This window comes from Enoplosus armatus, chromosome 7 (genome assembly GCF_043641665.1).
Source record: "Enoplosus armatus isolate fEnoArm2 chromosome 7, fEnoArm2.hap1, whole genome shotgun sequence".
Taxonomy (NCBI): Eukaryota; Metazoa; Chordata; class Actinopteri; order Centrarchiformes; family Enoplosidae; genus Enoplosus; species Enoplosus armatus.
Window position 1 is genome coordinate 23,415,459 of NC_092186.1, and position 22,003 is coordinate 23,437,461.

Genomic DNA, 22,003 nt, shown 5'->3' on the forward strand with positions numbered 1-22,003 from the left:
ATGTCGGCACAGGATTTCATGGCAATCCAGTTGGCCAGTAAATGCTATAATTTTCCCATTTAACCATCCAAATTAGACAATTAAGCAAATTATAGCCAGATTACACACACAGAGAGAGACAGAGACTAACAGATGTGAGCATGTAGCTCCAGCCTTTCTTTCCTGCCTTGGGCTGCTCTCTAAATCATCTCAGATCTGTGTCCAGCTGTCTGTCCATCCCGCCAGCAGACAGACGGGTGGGAGGAAGTCACTTCACACTTCTGCCAACATATGATGATGAAGGAACACAAGTGACTAATGGGTTCACTGAAAGATGCGCTGACGTGTGGCGCCAAAGTGAGGAAAACGTTTTTTATCTAAGTCGGTTGCATTTTTACAACAACTATAATATGGTTGGAAAACAAAATGAGATTTCTATAAAAGAAAAAATGTCCTTTTGTTAAGTTTGCAAGGACATCAAATAGAGATAGAAAGAATGTAACGCCTCGCACTCCTTCTACTCCACCCACATAGGTGACTGTCTGAGAACAATTGACAGGACAGGGTCTTCATACTTCTGCCGTGGACCGTTCCTCATTCAGTATCTTTAGCCAGCAAATTCATTTCATGAATACACTTTAAAGTAAATAAAACTTTAACATACTGCAGCTTCAAGAGCGTCGACATCATTACACACAGTGCAATGGACGGACGATGGATCGTTTAAAGTGTGTTCCTCTCCGTGCAAAGATGGAGCTGTGGCGCCTTTGGAAGTGACGCAAGGGATTTGCAATGTCTCACTTGTCAGAGGACACAATTATCTGTATCTGTAGTGTCAGGGGAGGGTTTGTTAATCAGGCAGAATTCAGCGGGAACAAGTCAAACCCACTCTGCTGCTGTGACAGTCACCCGGCCATCCAAATGCTTCTTACACAGGCCTCTTTTTCCAATGTCTTTTCTCCCTCTTACCTTATCCGAGCTAACTGTTCTGTCCCTCCTCTCCAGCCTCCTCGGAGGTCGTCTTCTCTTTCGACGTGGGAAACGGGCCGCTGGAGGTGCGAGTGGAGACGAGCGTCCCGCTGAGCGACAACCGGTGGCACAGCGTGCGAGCCGAGCGGAACGTGAAGGAGGCGTCACTGCGCGTCGACGAGTTCCCCGCCGCCACGCAGGAGGCTCCTGCTGATGGACACATTCATCTACAGCTCAACAGCCAGTTATTCATCGGTGAGAAGCAAGAGTGCGAATGTGTGTGCGCGAGCTCCCAAATGCCTTCAAAACGTTCGACAGATGAGGAAAATTCAAAGTGAGAGAACTTGAAAGGCTTGGTAGTGTTAGGATTTGGGATTTTAGGTTAAAAGGAGTCAGAGTTAGTTTAAGGTTGTAGAAAGGATTAAGATTAGGCATGTAGTAGAGAGAGTTATAGTGTGTGAACATTGAACTCATTAGCAACTGGGTGCTGGTGATAATTGCTGTCACATCTTTCTTATCTCAGACTGTGACTCTAGCAGCACTTACAGACAAGCATGCAAACATGTCCACACACACACACACACACACACACACACACACACACACACACAAAGACCTACTGAGAAAAACAGATTTTACGAGTGCAAGGAACCAGGAGATTGCAGTCTTTTTGTCTCAGCAACTCGTCCTGAAGTGGGCAGCCATTCAGACAAATGAAACCCCACTTTGCCATTCAGTTCGTGAAAGTTCCGCCATGCACCACGGAAGTCCTACATGGGCATGGCTGCTGGAGTTCAGGAAACCAGGCATGTTTCTAATACCAGTAAACCTCATCCTCAGAGTCCTTTATAATCCAACTGGCCTGAGGCGAGTAGTGTCAACAAGTCCTGCTGATATTGGCTGCGTTTAGAAATCAATCTTTGGTGTGTAGCCCTGGAAAGCTGCACCTACATCTAGACGGAGCCATATTGACCTGTTGATGCTCAGGCAGATTAAAGCCATACATGTTTTGCACCTTTAACCAGACAATGCTTGGCTCTAATTCTGGCAAGCAGTTGGGGGCTGTAGGAGTATGTAGTTTTGTAATTTCCTAAAACTGCTGGGCACTGTATTTTTTTTTATTAAACGGTACTCAAACAGGAGGAAATAATGCATTTGTTGGGGACTATTTACCACCAATACACATTTGGTGCTTTAGTGAGTATTTACAGGATGGTGTGTATGTGGGATTGACTCAAAATAAACTACAGTGTCCATGATAGTAAAGGAACATGTCATCCAGTGCATCGGTACCGCTTGTTGACGTGTTCGGAGCTCTGTGGCCCAAGGGAATAAGCTATATCAGGCTTTGGCTACTTGTTAGCAGAACAGATTCATTGTTGGTCTCTGTTGGGACTTTTTGACAATAAGAAAAATACCACCAGCCATGTCCTTTAAAGTCAAGATAAACATGACTGAAGAGCTGGGAGCAGCAACATTTTTCCCCGTTTAAGAACTAAATATAAGCATTTCGAAGTTGTAGTCACCATTAATACAAGCTGATTACTTGATACCAAAAGGATCGATTTTTGGTCATTTTAAAGGAACTGAGGCTTTATAAACTTTTCAACAATCCCACTGAGCTCTGTTCCTCTCAACTTCATCACTTTAAACTCCCTTGTCTTCACTTCATCTCTTCCACAGACTTTCATAATTCTGCTTAACCTCTCGCGCTGATCTGTCGAACTGCGTTTGAGGGGATGAAAATCCACCTTGTATTATGAGGCTTTATCTCTCTGCAAATATTACGCGCATTTGTTCATTTGTAAACGCGCGTTTTGAGGAGAAAAGTCAGCCGACAAATAATGACGGGATGCAGAGAGTTGATCGGCCGGCTGTGTTGAGATAATAATCCATGAGTCGCACTCCTTATGTGGGCAGAGCTGTCCTGGTTGGTGTTTACCGGCGGTGCAGAGGGAGTCATATGTTTGACTGGAAATGTGACGGGATTATGAAATAGGCCGCTGTGGGAGAGGCTGTTTGTGTTTGACAAAGACTTGATTTACAGCGGGGCAATGTGCATTTTGGGTGTCTCTAGTCTCTTGTTCTGGTTGAAGTGAAGGACCATGTGCTCCAGAAGTTGTTATAGTTAGTCCATAATGTCCGCTGCCTCTTTTCTGTGAAGTCATAATTCACAGTACTGCCAAAGGCATCTATATTGCTATGAAAACCACCTGTCCCATTTGTAATATATACAATTGCCTTGTGTGACTTCATAAAACGGGATATTCCATAGTTTGAATTAATAAGCCGTGATACGCAACACAGAGTTATTCTGGTTCAACTTAATTTGTTGCCATAGGAAGGAATTCATTTTGTATACACACTGCAACACGCATCCTCGTAGTGGTAATTAAAATAATGCTCATATTAATAAGTTGTATTGCCTCTTCGTTGGCTGATGTGAACAGCTGTGTTTGTTTTTGTCCTCCTGCTTAAATTCTTTGTATTTGTATTTTTGAAAATCAGTCATTTTACTTTTATACCTCAAGTATAGCTACATCTCATGAAAAGTCACATGGAAAAGTCACGATAAACCGTGAGAATGGAACGAAAGAAAGGGTCCTCTTTCCATTCCTGACAGTATATAAATGAAACGCTATAGACCTTGGTCTGGCTTTTTATGCAGTACCAGACACCATGAGGTGGCTGACATTCTCGCTGTCATATACAGCGTTTTCCTCTTGACTTCCACAGGACTTCTTTCTCTGGCAGTTCCTGTTTCTCTCCCTCTAAAGTGCACCAAGGATTTGAAATCACAACCAGTATTTTCTAGTCCACATTCTACCCTTTGCTGGTTACATCGTCATTTAATAGGAGTTTGCTGTGCATTTAGTGTAGTCAAACTGTTCCTTATTGAGTCGTTGAGAGAATGCTTAATTGAATATCCCACTCTGCCGTAATGTGTTGTCTGTGTTTTATAACTCTTTGCTGCAGAGGGAGACTGCAGCCTCGCAGAGGTTTGTGATTTAGTTTTACAAAAAGCTGCTCTGGCTGAACATTTGAAGCCCTTCCAGAGTCAAACTGCGAGAGTAACACCATGCCAATTCCGGTCTGCGAGTACAATAACAACTGTCATGCGTGGATATAAAATGAGACGTCGCCAGCTTGGAACTCCGGGAGAAATGTAATTTTGCCGAGTCTAAACTCTGAACAGTGTGAGGTTGCTGCAGTATATTAGAAAGATAATTGTCAGGTGAAAGGAGGAAGAGAGACTTCCTCTCGCCTGTTAGAGGAAAGGAGGACTAGCAGACACCAGATGGCTCATCAGCCACGCAGTTATCCAATCAACAGCCAGCACGGTGACATAGGCAGTGTCAGTGTCTCAGCGCCCTGCAGAGCAGACATGGCCTTGCTGTGCGTGCAGAGGCAACATGCGGCTGTCAATCATAATTTACTGCAGAGAAGACAAGGAAATTATTGATTTACAGTCATGCAGAGACAGAGTGAGAGGCCAGATTTGGGGGTTCAACGGCCAATTACGTCCGAGCTTATTACAACTAGGCTGAAACTTTTCAAATTGTTATTGAGTCAGCCTCGTGACAAAAGCCTTGTAAAGAACTTTTTACTTTGAATGTAACATCTAAAAGACTAGGTGGATATCATTTCATTGTAACCGTCAATTTGTGTTGGCTTAATTATAAAATGGAGGCACACAACGGGGGAGGCTCATGAACAGGTTTTACGCTCTGATTGGACCACTTGGTGTAATTCAAACCCAGGACAACTCATTTGACAGAGAGAGAGCTCGTACTAGTGCATCACGCGTGCAGCATTTGTTTTTTGTTGGCAGGAGGCACTGCGTCCAGACAGAAGGGCTTTCTGGGCTGCATCCGCTCTCTGCAGCTGAACGGCGTCACTCTGGACCTGGAGGAGAGGGCCAAGATCACCCCAGGGGTCCGACCTGGGTGCCCGGGCCACTGCAGCAGCTATGGCTCGCTCTGCCAGAACCAGGGCCACTGTGTGGAGAGAGCCAATGGTTTCACCTGCGACTGTGGCCAGTCAGCGTACACTGGACCCTTCTGTCATAAAGGTACACAGGTTCACATGCACACTGGGGACACTGCCAGTAAATACACAGATCCAAAGACACCATTGATGTTCTGTGCCTTAAAGTGGCATTCAGTTACATTTTAATGTCAATAAAGGGTCCTCTTGCTACAGTTTTCTAATTCATGACGACTTTTCAAGTTGCTAGTAACTTCTATCATAGCCAGACAAATAGACATTTGAAGATCCAACACCTTCCCGACAGATCCAGTTATATTTGACAGAAAAACCTCAGTAACATGGTCTGATAAAATCTTAAAAATAAATAAGTCTCTCCTCCAATTTCAAATTGGCTCATTTCATTTTCGGGTCCCTACAATTGCCTTGACAATTTAATTTCATTGCGGCTAAAAAGCTTCATGTCCCAAGCAAAAAAGGTCCTAACCAGTTGATGATCCATGTAGATGATATGTAAATAAAGACACCGCATTGTTCTTGCACTGCAGAGTGGAAGCAGTTAGTTAGAAAAGATGCTAGCGAGTTTGGCTGGGGCTGCTGGAGTGTTTACTTTCCCAAATCTAACAGAGGAGGAAAGAGTCGCTAACTTTAGCCCGCGCCCTGATATATTGGCATCCAGGACACGCAGTGAGGAAATACTACACATTGTGGCTATGCTAGTCCTGAATGAGGCCATTTTTATAGACCACAAGATATGAAAGCTAAGCTGTGATTGGGTAATTGCTCTTTGGGGTAGGGGCTTAGCGAGCAGTCAATTGCTACCAACCCAAATTTCAAATATCCATTATTTTCTATGTACATTATTTTAAGGTCTCAGCCAAACAACTAGAATAAAAACGACAACAACATGAGGACTTGAAATGCAGCACATTTTGATTCATTTGTAATCCGTCTGAGAGGTTTACAAAACACAGTTATGTCCTTATTATGTCCTGGTGCTTTAATGAGGAGGAGAGAGCAACGATCAGAGAGCTTTCTGAAGAGGATCCTTTTCTGTCTGTCTGTCTGTCTCGCTCACAGTCTGCACAGCTTGTTCTCTCGACGCTCGTTTCGAGTGAGTCATAATGAGTCCATTCTGTCTTGAAGGTCAAGTGTCGGGGACTTAAAGGACTCTTATAGCCATGCAATTGTGTCCGCCATGTGATGCATCAAGGGCTCGTTGGACAGAGTTAAAAGTCTACATAATGTCAAACTACGTCAATGCTGTAGTAATATGTTATTTTGGGAAATACGCTTGTCTTTTCTGCAGCCAGCTATCGGCTAGCTTAGCTTAGCATAAAGGTTGGAAATGGGGAAATGGCTAGCCTGGCTCTGTTCAAAACATGTTTTCTTTAATCCGTAAAAAAACAAAAGACAATTTGTGGTTTTCCAGGTGGGTATGTATGGAACTATTTCTTGGCTGGTCACAGAAACTGGAGTTTTTTTGTCATCGTGACATTGCCAGGCAACCTGAACCAGAAATTTCTGTTCCCTGCCAAATAAATAGTCCTGCACACATAACACTTTGATGCTGGTAGGCGGATTTTGCTACCTTTGGACGGAGCCAGGCTTGCTGTTTCCGCCTAATGCCAGTCTTAATGCTAAGCTAAGCTAACCAGCTGCCAGCTAATACTGACATGAGAGGGGTATCGATGTTCTTAGTTTAAATCAACTTTAATTCTAAGACAGTTACTTTACCAGTTTAAGCCAAAAACAGAAGAGATCTAAAAGTATCTTGGCTACAATCTGTAGCTGTTTTGCCCCCCCCGCCCCCATATTGACCTTTACCATCAGTCAGTGACAGACAAGTTTCTTAGTCCAGATGCAATAGAGAGGGACACGGGCAGCAGAGAACAAGTCAGAGTGAAAGCCATACGTAGGAGGTTCACCCGTCAGTCCCACCACTGACCCAATACTGCAACTTTCTAATGTTCAGAGGTTTCAGCCAGCTTTAAGTCGACCACATCCGTCGCCTACATCCTCAAGGAGCCGTATGAAGTGAGCAGGAACAGCAGTGCCTTGCCTTCCTCCATCTACTCTGACATGACGCTGAGAGGAGAAAACATCTCCCTGAGCTTCAGGACGAGCCAGAGTCCCGCTCTGCTGCTCTACGTCAGCTCTTTCTACAGGGAATACCTGGCCCTGCTCATCAACAAACACGGTGAGGACACTGGAATTTGATTTTTGTCTCTCCTTTTCGTTTGACCAGATTGGCCAAATTTAATTCTGCAGCCCCTTTTCTTATCTTATCCTTCCTGCATTTTGTTTGTTGTCCCGTCCTGTCTTCTCCTCTCCTCCTGTCCTCTCCTGTCCTCTCTCTCTCTCTCCCACTCTGTTTCTTTCTCCCTCTGGATTCACTCTGCCATCCTCTTCTCCATGCAGCAAGGCTAATTGCTAATTGTTATGCACAGTGTCAGGTTCAAAGAAAACATTTGGTGCCATTACTATTTAATGATAATTCTGTTTTCAGTGGGGGGGTCTTCCTTGTGATTATTTATTGTTTTCAAATTTTCATTGCTTGCTTCACTGTAGGTATTTACGTAGCTCCAGTTGGCAGCGAGCAATTCCAGCACTCCTGCTTATCATAACAGGATTCGCCATCATCCAAGTGTCTGAAACTTGTAAATATGGCTGAATTACGTGTTATTTTTAAGTAGAGAGAAGTAGAGTTCAGGTGTTGGAGATTTCTTTTGTCATTTTGAACATAATCCGTCCTCATGACAGAGAAAAATAGCAAACTAACACCTTTCATGAAAATATTTGGAGGTGTCTATCAACTCATTTGGTGAAATGTACTTTTTTATATACTTTCTATGAATAACATTTTACTAATCCTGCTGTTCGTGGAAGTAAATCCCAGCTTTTCCAATGACTTGCGAGAAAGCAGAGGCATGGCAGGTTTTGACTAGTTGATCAAGTTGTCATCAGGCATCTGCACTCTTGCTAAAGTACCTCATTGAATCCCAGAGAGGGGGTTTCTTTTGGTTGCTCCAAAAAGGCTTGAGCCTGAAACGACCTTTGCCCTCTGCAAGATTGTTTTTTATTATCAAGATGTGCTCTTGTGATAGAGGAATTGCTCCCTATTAGTCTGTGGAAAAAAAAGTAACACAGTGAATCATAATTGTATAAAAAAAAATAAAAATAAAAAAAAAGATGGTAAAAGGCATTAAGTGTTATGCATTTGGATTATTAAAAAGAGATTATTTCATATCATTGCCGCTCATCTGTAAAGTCTGAAGCCATCTCATCCAAATTATCTCCGCAGTGAGGAATTTATTAACTGTAACACTGTAAAAAAAATTGGGAAATTAATTTTATATCATGGAGCGTTATTCATAGAGATAAAGAGTGTTAATCCTCGCTGTATTAAATGGTTTGTAGCTTCCTTATACGGCAGCTGGTATGCGGGAACATCAGATGCATGTTTGTTCTTTGAAGGAGCCATGAACACATGTCTGCTAAGAACCAAGACATTTTGGAGTAAAAAGTGCTTAATTAATTATCAAAGAGTAGTTATACTTTGTTTTGGGTCTTTAACTTTAGCCGTCTTTGTACCAGCCAGCAACATTGTTAAGTATTCGATCAGATTATTTTGCATTTGTATCTTTCATGGCATCGGCTTTCCTTTTTATTGTTGGTGGTCAACAGTAACATTACTTTATGTACATAAAAAAGAAATATCACAAGCTGATGCAAATACAGTTTACTCCAGATTCTAGCAACAGCTTGTATTGGATCTGTTTTATATCTCATGAGTAATGTTCATTATTCAGTGGCCTCTGTCAAAGTCAAATTGCCACAATGAAGCTCTACTCTACTCTTCCTTACTAAGTATGATTGAAGGTTACATTCATATGTAATAGAAGTAATAGAACATTTGAGTTTGAGTATATACTGTTTTATATGCGTTTGCATTGAAGAGTAATATCGTGTTGTTGTCGTTGTCGTGTTTGCAAAGATGAGCTGGAATTGAGGTACAAGCTGCACACCAGCAGAGATGTGGAGGTGCTGGGGAGCAGGGTCACGGACTTGGCTGACGGGCGTCTGCACACAGTGACCATCAGGAGACTGGCAGACGCCGCCACTGTTCAGGTACATGCACAACACATTCATTCGGCGTGTTTACACACAGCCACGGTGAGCCAAAGTAGTAGGAAGGCATCTTTTGCGTCTTTTTCAGATGCTCCTTCTACCTTTAAAACGTCTGTCACACCGACAATCCACATCGTGCATTACGTTGTTAAATAAAGCCACTGCTCACGCCGCACTGAACACGTGATAATGAGAGGAGTCTGCAGGCAGACGCTATTGGGGCTGACGCTCGTTGTCACATTATTAATTGAAACTGCGCGCTGCTTCTTATTTTGTGACCCCGTGGGTTAATTCTTCCATTGCAAACGAATCATGCATACGGGGATATGAATACCCGGCTTACTTGTGCTCCCTGCGGTCTTATCATAACATGATCCAAGCTGGGATTGTACTCATAACAGAAGTGCACAGGTGCGTCCTAAACTCGAGTGGCCTACAACAAAATACAATCGTCTCTCTCTCTCTCTCTGTCACTCTGAAATAAAAATGAAAGTAAGGACGTGCTGAGCCGATCCACAGGAACAAGGTCGGGACTAATCCAGGCATTTTGATTAATCGGTATCGGCTATAAATCCAGATGTTTGCTGTCAAAAACATCCTGCTGTGCTCTGTTAAAAAAACAAAAAAAAAAAAAACACTGGCCGCAGCGTGTGACCCTCAAAATACAGAAACAGCAGCCCGCTGTTTCAATTAGACAGTGAGCATCAAACAGCAATAACCTTCAACCTCTAAAGTATTAGGTTTTGATAGAAAAATAATTAAAATGAAACCATCAATTCCCTCAGGGGTGCCAACCAGGTGAAAGCTTGTTGTAAACCTAGCAGAATAAAAACCTTCACGTTTAATTGCTTGCTTCTCTGCAGCCTTTTGTCGAAGTTTCTTTCACAGAGCTCTCTACCTGCGAAGCTTTCCCCTTTACAGACGTGACATGCATTATCTTCCAGATTGACCAGAATGCCAGAGAGGACTTCAACTTGACATCTGATGTGGAATTCAACAGCATCAAATTGCTCACTCTGGGCAGAGTGCAGGGTAAGCGAGGCTCTCTCCAGCACTCAGACAGACTCATTTGAATAACAGCACTGAGATGTTTGGCCTCATGCGACAAAAACGCCGCTTCTGGAGCTTTCCGCTGTTTTCTATTCATCACGTTGGGCGGACCCAGAGGGAAAGTTGCAGCCTGAGCAACAGCTGTGGCTCTTTAAAAAAAACTAAACAAAACAAAAAAAAAAAACAAGTTGACATCAAGTCACAAAGAGAGCACTTTACTGTGGAGATGCAAAATAAGAACAACCTGAGAAAGGCTGGAGCCACCCACTTCAGTGGTTGTTATGTGGCATTAGATGCATTTTAGAGCCATATGGGTAAGTACAGTATTTGCGTTGTTTTTCCGCTAATGCAGAAGTTCAGAAAATACAGTATACGTCTGTGAACTTTTCTCTGTGTTATCGAGGCGGCGGGTAATACAGTCTTCATGCCTGTCTCGCTGAGCGGGGGCTTCAGACAGCTGTAATGGTAATAACTTTGGAAAAGGTCCTTCACTTTGTATGGTAATGAGGGGAGATTGAAAAGAACAAATTATTTAGAAGATTGGAGTCAGCACCCTGCGATTCGGCATAACAACCAATAAGTCTGAGCTGCTGTGGGTGGGGTCAGACTAAACCAGGAAGTCAGACAGCACAGTTCAACCTCTCGCTGCCTGACAGAACATTTTACCTTCACGTCACTCCTGCCGTCCTCTACAGGACTGATCTGTCCTCCCCAGGCTTCTCTTAAAGGGGACAGACTTGGTACCAGAGTTTTGATGCCTTTGTGTTTCCCTCTGTTACATATCATGTTTTTATTTTTGGATAGCACCGTCTGAGACATCAGGGGGGAGTTCCCGGTTAGGAACTACTCAAAATTCATAAGAACTGGGGATTTGTGAAACCAGTAGTACGTGGCGCCCATGTAAGAAACATGTACAAATCGATGGTGGTGCTGTTTTTCACGTTCAGCTCCTTGCAGTTTTGTTTTGGGGGGTTTTTCGTCGCTGACCCAGGCCACGTTAGCAGGTGACCCAGCCGTCCCTCTGCTGAGCCAGAGGACTCAGGCAGTCATATCAGTATCAGAGAGGCAGCAAGATAGTTGATATACTGTCGCTCCCTGCCAGCGCTGTCATCCATCAGCCTAACTAATGGACCGGGAAAGAATGGAGAGACTGAGAGGCCCACAGAGAGAGGTGATGGAGAGAGAGGGTGGGTGAGATAGTGACACAGAGAAGGGGTGGAGGTAAAGGGCAGCAGGTGGACAGTAATCTGCAGTTATGGATGCAAGGGCCAGTGCTGTCAGCGTGGGGTTTGACTGCTGGTGAAGGCACCGACTCTATTCCGCACTAATACTACTGACAATATTACATATTTTACCTCATCATCCTGTATTGTTTTCTTCTTTCTTGCATACTGTATTTTTGATTCATCTTCATTTAAAGATGAACTCCACATTGTAGGATCTCATCATCTTCATTTTAGCTGTTTAGTTCCAGGGTATTTGGCCTTTGTTTTGTTATATTCTTGGATATTCCTTTATCACAGAGACAACATAATATAGCTCGTATAACGTGTGCACACGTGCACGCTGGGTGAAGCAAACCTGCCTTTACTCAAAATACCTCAGAGACAAACTCCTGCTGCTTTGGTTCATTCGAAAAAAAACTGTTCGAGATCGAGACAACGTGTGTCTTCTTAAACAATAGAGACCAAATGTGATTCACTAATGCAATGCAATGTAATATAAACTTGCCTTGAGATATGTAATTCAAAGTCATATTATTCCCAGCTGCTCAGAAGATCACATTCCATTCAAATTAAATCATTTAATCAAAGCCTGATCAAATACACAGCTGATAAGCAGCCCTCTCCAGCCAGGCCACTACGCAGTGTCCCATTTATGTGGTGAAAAGTTGCTTCTCTCTGGTAATAACTGTGTGCTGTGTGATCAAATTGCACTGCAGGAATAATTGTAGTTCACACTGACATTTATAGCTGCTGAAGATTTTATTGAGCACCTGCTGGCACAAATAGGGATGTTGCGAGTACATTAAGATTTCGATTAGATTTATTTAAAAGCGTATAACCTACTGATTCAAGGCAGGTGGCACAAATGTGGGAAGCGCAGTGTAACCCTAACCCTAACCCTAACCCCCCCCCCCCCCCCCCACCTCGGTCCGTGAAGGTATTTGAAAGCTAACGGCCAAGCCTTGATGAACTTTGCTGTGGACACTCATGGTCTCAGGAGGATGAATCCCAAAGTTTGGGTGACCCCATAGACCTTTTCCTCTCACAACACTCTCAGACTAAAACCTGTACTTGTACACAAGGAGTAGAGTAATGTAAAAGGCAGATTGCCGTGAAATTTGCTCAGCGTAGCCGCGCTCCAAAGGGAATAAATCCTTTTGATTTTAATGACCCGACTGCCTCCCCTCTAGCACCACCATTACTGGTAAGACTAAAAATAGAAGAGTAGCTGCTCTTTCATATTGTACAATGCAGTTAACATTTCAGTCCCCACTGGTGTGGCTTGTACATGTCCCCCACCAGCACACTCCCTTGCATTGTTTCAACCCGGTGCTGTATTTGGTCTGAACCCCCACAAAGAACTCAAAGCCTCACAGCGGCCGAAGGAGTAAAAAGCAAGGTGGTGGATCAGCCAGCAATAGTGTTAATACTGGTAGATTCTGCAGGACGTGATTTATGTCCAGTGCCAGTATTAAGTGCAGATGCAGGAAATAGTGCAACCTTTATGTACTGTAGCGTACAGAGTATTGAGGCCAGGCATGAGAGGAGACGTCACAGTGTATTCACAAGTCAAAATAACTGTAGGCTGTCAGGAAATACTATAAGCATATGACTCCAAACAAGTCATGACTTTTGTTTTTCAAAGTCTCATATTTTTATTATTAATTATATATTATTTATTAATACTCCGTCGTAGGAGCATGACAGCAAGGGTACAGAACATGACGTGTTTGACTTTGATACTGGACATCTCAGACGGAACAGTTTATTTTTTATTTGTTTAGCTATAACCACGATCTTTCTTTCAGCTTGAGTGTTTCAGTAGCCTGACCTTCCATTGCCTTAACCATACTGCAGTTAGCGGCCATGAATATTGCAGAAATAATTGTTTCAAAACATCGCCGGTTTACCATCAGTGTTGCATTTGGCGACTCCGTCCTCTTTTGTAGCGTCAAAACGGATATTGAAATGATTAATACAGCAGACAGATAGTCACTTATCATCGCAACTGTGGCCCTCATCAAGATAAACGTGATGTTTCTCACTGCTGTATTTTAAGTCTCTGTGACCTTTCTCTCTGTGCTCAGAGTCGGAGGAGTTGGATGCAGAGCTGGCCGGGCTGGCCTCTCTTGGGTTCACCGGCTGTCTGTCGGGTGTTCGCTTTAACTCCATCAGTCCACTGAAAGCTGCTCTGCTGCACCCCGACAGCCCCGTTATTGTCACCGGCCCACTGGCCCAGTCGAGCTGTGGTTCCTCCTCTCCAGCCAACCCCTACGCAGCAGAAACCACACACTCCTTATCAGGTACGAGGAGCATACTCAGCCCTTATATCCCATATTATACTGTACTATATATCATTGGGTAACCACCCCGCCCTCTCCCAATGTGGGAATCTGTCTAGTATGCCTTTAATATTTTTCTGAGGGCTGTTCATTAGACTTTTTTATTGGCTCATTAACCACCCTCCTCGGTAAGCAGCCCGAGTGATGGCACTACAACAGATGAGATTAGTCAGACAACTGTAGTGAAGTCCTTTGAGGCTGAGCTGAGGCTTTCAAGGAGCACGTTCTGCAATGACTGATGGTTCTCACACCGTCTCCTCATCTGTCCCTATACACCCCTTTACCTCATCTTTCTTCTGTTTTATTCTATTTCCTGTTTCTTCTTTTTTCTTCTCCACCTCCACATTTTTCGCAGTACATTCTTTCTTCTCCATGTCTTGCTTTGTGTTCCCGCTGACCGTTTTGCCTTTCATTTCTGGACTCCTTTTCTATTTCTTATCGTTTGTCTTTCTCTCTACAGACCAGCCTGGTTCAGTGGATCCAGGTCAACCTCTAGTCAACGCCATCAGGAGTGACTCAGCTCTAATCGGAGGTAATGCAATCCATCTCTGCAGGAATGAGAACAATCAGACAGACTCAAAGCTTTATATTTGGGAAGATGATCACAAAAAAAAAAAAACAGTCTGACATTGAAAACAAGAGTAAGCAAGAGATGTGTCAGACGTGAAAGGTAAAGTTTTTGTGGAATGAGGAATGAAACGTTTTGATCTCGAAGACTGAGGAGGTGGTGAGGAGAAGTAATGGGCTGCCTGCTTAATGATGAGATTTTGGGTCTGAATTCACACATACGCACGAAAATGTCGCTGACAAAAAGGATTTTCGAATTGCGTTTCTATTTTTACCCACTTTAATGCAGCGTTGAACTCAGTCAAGCAGTGTTTTGTCTCCCATTCAGTTTGCTTTGCAAATAAAACCAGGAGCTTTAGTTAGATAAAGTTTGTTAATGCCTAAAACGAAACTTTGGAAAAATGTTACAGATTAGATATATAATACTCAGAAGTTACACCCTCAGCTTCACAGCAACTGCTGTATCTTTAGACCATTTTTAAGAGTGCTATTTTAGATTTTGATGAAATGCCGGGAGGATGAAGGGCGACAAAACCAACCCTGTCCCAAAACAATACTGCACACATTCAGATATCAGTGCTGTTCAGGGTTCCCGGACGCATTAATTAACCCACAACAGACAATTATAGAAAACTAAATCACACAGGGTCTAATCTGCTAAACTGTTCAAAGTTTCAACAAACAATGATTTAAGTTACCTGCTAGTTGCTTTATATTGTGCTATCAGTCGTTTGAGCATAGATGTTGGCATGTGATACAGATACAGGTGAACACTGGCTGCAAGCTGAGTGGATCAAGTCCAGCTGAGTGTCATCTGAACGCATGCTTCGACCTGACCTGAAATCTGACCTTATGTAGGAAGGAGTTAAGTTGGTCAATGCCACAAATATGCTTTAATTTGATTGCTGGCCTAAAAAAATAGTGCAGAATCATAATATTTCTTCTTCACTTTACATGCCATAACTTATGTGTTTTGAAATGTTTCTGAATCCTCAAACTTTGTGATAATTTCAAACACAAATTGAATTGAATTGATTGTTTCTCACCAAAAACACATTGTGTGTGTCCTTGAGCAGTCTTACCAACATGTTGAATGCATGTCCTTCCTCATAAAACACTGGCTAAAGTGGCAGAAATCCTGCATTGTTTACATCTGTATTTAGTTAGTCTTCTTCTTTCTTGCCTGTACTGGTGCATTGCTGTGTTTCTTGGCGCCTTACTGCCAACTGTAGATCAGTAGAGATGAGAATAGTCTGAAACCACTGACAGGACTGTGTATCATATCACAATCAAGCGAGCGCCTTAGACAAACAAAACAGGGACACACTTGTTGAAAAACTGCTCCATGGCGCTACTAGTGGTCAAAAACTCTACAGCGTACCTTTAACGCACGGACGTGAGAGTGGTATCAATCTTTGGATTTTCCAAAATGAACTATTCCGTGCAGAAATCAGGTTACTGCAGAAAGCCGACAATAACGCGGTCACTTACGCTCATGCACATCCGTGTTTTTATGTAATTCTGTGTTTTTAGGGGTGATCGCTGTTGTGATCTTCGTCACTGTGTCTGCACTGGCGATAATGGCCAGATTCGTCTGCAGCAGGACAGAGACGTATCGAAACCAGGAAGTCAAGGCAGCGCAGCCCGAGGATGGTCACGAGTTCCCCTTCAGCAGCCAGGCGGACTCTCAGAGCGCTCCCAGCGAACACCAAAAGGAGTATTTCATTTAGCAGGAGCCCTGACCTCCCACTGACCTGACAGGACGGAGCCGGATGATTTACCAAGAGCTCAGTGCTTTACCAGGCACACAGAGCCCCTGGTACCAGTGGATCAACGAGATGTGAAGTCAAAAACTGAACAATTTCTTTCTTTCTTTGCTTTCTGCTGTCACTTTGAGAATGTAAATATTTAAATATTTGTGTGCTTATAACAATATTTCTCTGCCATATTGAAACGTTTGAAATAATTTATTAAAAGGAAACATGCAGAATAGACGTAACGATCAAAACACAACTTTGTTCCAGTTAAAGTAGACTTTTGGACTTTGTGTTCATTTATTAAAAGCACTTTTTCTACGAGGACGATGAACCTTCTGTGAAATTTGAGATGTCAGAGCCATACAGTATGTGTCAAAACATGGGAGGAGGACGGATTCAACTGACTGGCGGGTTGACGTGTGTGTTTCACATCTACACATAAGAGTTCAGCCAAAGCACAGAATCAACTGTTATACCTTTCAACACCTGCTGTATATATAAAAACACAAAATTTAGGAAAAAACGTAACTTCCCCACTTTGTGTTTGAGTTAGTCAGAAAGCTTTAATGTTACTCGCTGTGCTTTTCCTTTATATCATGAGAAAAAATAAATAAATGCTTTACAATGAGGCTGAGATTTTTCTTTTACTTTCACTACCTGCCTGTATCACCTGCAGTGAGCAGCCGACACCAAAAACTCTGTCAGCGGTGAAGCTTTGAGCAGCACAGGCTATAAAACACAGACTGACTGTCACTTATTTCGCGCTGCAGACATTTAATGTGTTTCTGCTGTAGCACTAGTCTGTGTTTGCCTGACAGGTAGGCTATTAGATAATCGGAAGGGGAAATAGAACTGAGAAGCTGACTCTGAGACATAAATGATGCAATGACAACCAGCCATCCAAATATCAATATTGGTATATTTATACTTCACCGTCACTGCAATACTTTGGATTGTGGGTGGGATTTTAAAGCAGGAGAAAAAGAGGTTATTTCTCTCACACAACTGTCCAAGTCTCAAAGATGCTGGTTTATGCTTAAATGAATAATGTGCAACATTCTCATATAAACAAATGAGTCTTCCGATACTCTTTAGCACCATAATCCCACACTATAATGACATAGGGTTCACAAAAGCATTTACATTTCCTCCTCTAATCACCTGCTGTCTGGTAGCTCTTTCTTTGGAAATTCCTGTGATGCAAATAAAGCGATGCATTTCATATTTCCTGGGTAGTTAATGGGAGCCATGATTGCCGCCGTGCATGAACAATGAAAGGAGCACCGCAGAGCGGGGCTAAGAAATCCCTGGGGGACTGACTGATTGACGGGAAATGTAGAGCAAAATCACCAGAGCACTGACTGATTACTGAAGGTGTCCATGTAGATGACCACTTTCATAGAGAGGGCAATCAAAAAGTACTGTTCTATTATGTGCCCGTTCTGCAGCCCCAAGACATTACGTCTCCTTGAAGTGCTAAGACTAAACAGAGTTCTGTATCTGGATATCCTATCCGAAAGAAAAAGACATGTAAATGCATTCAAAACACATTGTGAGAGGAACCGGACAGCGTGACCACATTCTTTAGAAAAAAATACCACCCAGGTGGTTGAAAGGTCACCTAACTCTGCCTCTTCCTGCTGGCTTAAGCTGCACAGAAAAAGCTGGAGGTGGCAGCAGGAGGTGGAAATGAAAAAAGTAATGAATAAAAAATGAATGCCCCCAACTTAATTTTAAAATCATTACTCGCCACACTTTAAGTTCAGTGGGAAATTTATAAAAACCTGCTTCACTGAATTGGAGTTCCAGTGTTTAAATCCACCCTCTAATCTGTTTACCAGTAAATGTCTGTTAATGCCACGTGCCTGGCACAGAGACGGCGCACAACAGTCACCTTCTTGTTTAAACAGCAGTAGGGAGTATGCGTCACATGTAAGACAACTTATTCACGAGTATGATTTAAGACACCCCAACTTTGGCTAAATTAAATTAAGAAAAACAGAGCATTTTGGGAAAATGTCCAAAAGAGTACGGTGTTTACATTTACAAACTATCCTGCGATGATGTGACTAGTATGCGACTCTCCGTGTCCTATTGACAGGATTGAGGCTACGTCAAACAAACCACAAACAGATCAAGGTGTTTACACTCCGTGTCACATCTCACTCACAGAATCCCCGTACCAGTGTGCATGTCGTCGTCATCCCTCGAAACCCTCGTCAACAGCCGGGACGAAGACGTAGGAACAGTTGTATATGTAAACTGGCCTTTTGACGTCCTGAACGTTTAAGGGGTCATGTTCCGTTTCTGGCTGGCTGAGTTACGCAACGTAACAATACTGTATTTGTGAATGATCGTAATTTCAGTGATTTTGTTGAAAGACAATCTAGCATTTTCTCCGTTGCAATGGTTTGGCCAACTCCTGCTCCATAATAATAAAGCTGCTCTTTCCAAATACTGAGGTGTGTTTGATTTTACGTGAACATTTCTAGAGTGTCTGCATCTTGAAATGCAACAAAATAATGCAGAATATTTGAAAAAGCTGATTGGTACAAAAATTGGTTGAAATAATATCATCCCACTGGCAAAGTTTACACTTGTTTCTTCAAGAAAAACAACCTTTTAAGACCCAATAATATACGGAGGGTATTTTCTTTTTGCAGTGTATATGCAGTATTACATGCAGTATTAACCATTAAAATAAAGCCAAAATGCTTATGCCTACTTTAAGGACTACTTGTGGTGCCGCCACCCCAAAGAGCCATCCTACTATTGAACCCCCACGAAACACAAAGACTGGAGCACCTCCTCTCACTCAACCTCTGATTCAACCTCATCACCTAAGGGAACCGAAAACAGGTCCCTGTTGAGGTGAATCCTTCCCCCCTACAGGAGATCATGAGCAAACTATCTTGAGTGTTCCGGTCCAGTCCTTGCCATCCTCCCTGCGTAACTCACAGGCGGAGGACTCAAACACGCTAATGGGGACACTTCAGTCCACCCCACACCGAAAATAGCAGGCAGCTCAATACAGCAATGTGGCGTTACCTTGCAGTAATTCAATTTCCGTCCTTTCCTCTCCAGAGAATTCAACCGTGGGTAATCAGGCGCAGGCAGCTCAGGCTTCTCGCAAAACCTCCTATTCAGGTCAAAACAACACCACAACACATAGCCGGTTGGACATAAAATGATGATTGGTAATTCTCCTGAGGGCCAACACTCTGCTGATGTTTCCCAGTCTGAGTCCTCCACCAACACCTCTCAGTATGTGTTGTGGAGCCCACAGTTCAAGGAAGGTTTAAATGTGGGAGTTACAGGCTAATAAACCAATAGTAGTGGACTCTAATCGAGCACGCATACCACCGTTTAGGGACCCTGAGGTTCACGTAGAATTTGCAAATCCCCACTCTTCCGACATAACAAGCCCTTTAATTTCTTTTAAGCTTGACCATGTCCAGAGGCATGTCCTGGAAAAGGGCCACCATCCCAGGTGGAGCTCTGGAGGGACCACGGATCACGACTACCAGCAGCTCACAAGCAACATGAGCCTGGAGTACAATGGGCTAGGATCACACTTTTATTCCCCAAGGCCTATCTTTTATAATAGATTTTTTATAAGAATGTTTTTTTTTTTGGAGGAGGATTATTCTAACTAAACACTAAACCTAATTAACCTTAAATCTTAGTCTTAACAGCTCTTGAAAATGTGAGGATGGGCCTATTTCCCCCCCAAATCCACTCACTCTCAAGATCTTAAACTTAATTTTTGTCCTCACAAAAGAGAGTACAAGACACACATTCACTTCAACAGTTGTGTATGTGTCTGACGTTTGTCCAGTGGAAATACTGAACATAGATGTACATGTATTATTATTATAACGCGGGACCTGTAATAGCTACTTGCTGTCACTGTGGGTCCAGTTGTTGGAAGCAGCTCGGATGGTTCAAACATCTGACTGAGAAGTCTGCTGTGGTAATAAATCCCCCCCCCCGGAAACGAGATGATATGAGACGTGCAAACCCCCCTTTTAACTGGCCAAACAGCTACTGAACTCCTCCCTCTCTATCTCTCTGGGTGTTTATCTTTCTTCTCAGTCGTTGATCAGATTTTCATCCGTACAAGGTCGGGACTTTGAAGAAGGCCCAGTCGATCCTGGCTGATCCTAAACCCCACCCCCCTGTCCAAGGAGGTCAAGTTGCTTCCGCCTGGTCGCAGATTAAATTTGCCAAGATGCGGGACCAACAGACTGCCACTGGCCTTTTAAATAACTCAGTGTGATTTTTATATTGTATGCATTGTTTATTGTTTGTCTCATGGTTACGGGGTTACTGCTGGCTGCACAACAAATTACCCCACAGGGATAATAAAGATACTTGAACTTGAACTTGAACTTGAAGTGATGTGCAGCTTTTTATCTGCATTACTCTGCTGGTGAAACCATTATGACTGATGGGACTGCCCTTGATATTAATGCGGAATGTCATTACCATTCAAATTCATCTTTGTGTACCTATATTGTCATCTCATGACACTTCACATATAGAGCATAATATTATAACATTATTATAACATTATTACAGAGACCCAACAGTTCCCAATCAGAATGTTAACAATATATACAACTACTGAAAATAAGTTAGTGTTAAGTTTAACCTGCCTTTGTGTTGTGTTTACCCATAATCGGCGCTGATGGCCTTAAAGTAAACTTTCATGGATTTGCGTGCAAATTCAAATCTTGTTGTGAAGAAAAAAAGGATCATTACTGTAGCAGAAAATGCGGTGGAAAAACTGTTTTGAGGCAGCTGCGGTCTTTTGTTTCCCTGTTAAATGAAGCTGAAACACAGCAACACTCTCCCTCTCCGGAGCAAATTAAATTAGCATAAATTTACATCACAGATTGCTGTTACTCCTAAACTTTTCAGGGGAGGGTTTTCTATGCACTACATGACGTTACTGATGGGTATTAATATGCTTCTGTCTGCAGAGGGGAGATAAAGACGGTTGACTAAGCGACTAAAACTGAAACATCCATGAGATGGAAATGTCAAAGTAATTTTTTATGACTACGAAATTGGAGGTTAAATGCCAATTCAGAAACACCCCTGACACTGGAAATGAATGCGGATTTAGTGTTGTAGTTAGTGACGCTGTAAAACATCAAGCAGATTGTTTCAAGTAGTAACACCTTTATTTTACTAGGCGTTCCCCTCCACAGAAATAAATATGTATCTTATCCAAGCCTAGGCAAATAATGAGAAATAAAGAATTAAATCACCAATAAAAGTTTGGCACTAGAAGTACTAGACGTGTAGTAAACTCACTTACAATGAACAGGGCAAAAACCTTGTCTGAAAACTTAAAATGAATGTGCCCCAATCAATGTGAATCGTTCACAGCCCGTGGAAAAACTGCCCGGCAGAAGGAGTAACTCAGGTCCAGCAAGGGGATAATACAAACTCCCACAACCCACTCTGTAACAAGACTAAAGGTCTACTGCCGTGTCAGCAGCCCTGTGAGACGGCGCTTAGGTTAAATGCTAATGTCAGCATGCGAACATGCTCACAATGACAATTCTAACATGCTGGGGTTCAGCAGGTATAATGCTTACCATGTTCGCCATCTTGGTTTAACCTGTCGGCATGCGAACGTGTGCCAATGAGGCCAAAACACGAAGAGCGGTCGAGGCCGGTGGGAATGTCGTTGGTTTTGCAGTTTTTCGGGTCATAAACTAAAGTGTTATTGCTGCAATTGCTTAAGGGGACGCGAACTGATTTGCAATCACTATCGTTGAATTTGTTTTGCAGTATCCAACACCATTTTCCCAACGCTACTTCTGCTTTTATTGGAAGTGTGTTTAGCTCACTGCATAGCTTTGCATCTAGATATTAGGATGGGGCAATGTGACGACGTAGGCAGTGCAACAACACAGATTTGTCAGCCACCAGGCATTGTGCTATGGGATTCCTTTCCGTGGCAGTGCTCCCTCCCATATCT

The 22,003-nt window shown here is 42.9% G+C and overlaps 1 protein-coding gene across 1 annotated transcript in view; it reads left to right on the plus strand.

Annotated features, from left to right (window-relative positions):
- LOC139288177 (contactin-associated protein-like 4) overlaps positions 1 to 15,981 on the plus strand; it is an 82,502-nt gene extending 66,521 nt beyond the window's left edge. The window contains exons 17-24 of the mRNA XM_070909443.1: positions 985 to 1,203; positions 4,781 to 5,020; positions 6,911 to 7,135; positions 8,933 to 9,066; positions 10,011 to 10,098; positions 13,430 to 13,645; positions 14,145 to 14,216; positions 15,785 to 15,981. Of these exons, the coding sequence (XP_070765544.1) occupies positions 985 to 1,203; positions 4,781 to 5,020; positions 6,911 to 7,135; positions 8,933 to 9,066; positions 10,011 to 10,098; positions 13,430 to 13,645; positions 14,145 to 14,216; positions 15,785 to 15,981 (1,391 nt within the window). The remainder of the gene's footprint in view (positions 1 to 984; positions 1,204 to 4,780; positions 5,021 to 6,910; positions 7,136 to 8,932; positions 9,067 to 10,010; positions 10,099 to 13,429; positions 13,646 to 14,144; positions 14,217 to 15,784) is intronic.
- Positions 15,982 to 22,003: the final 6,022 nt, after the last annotated feature.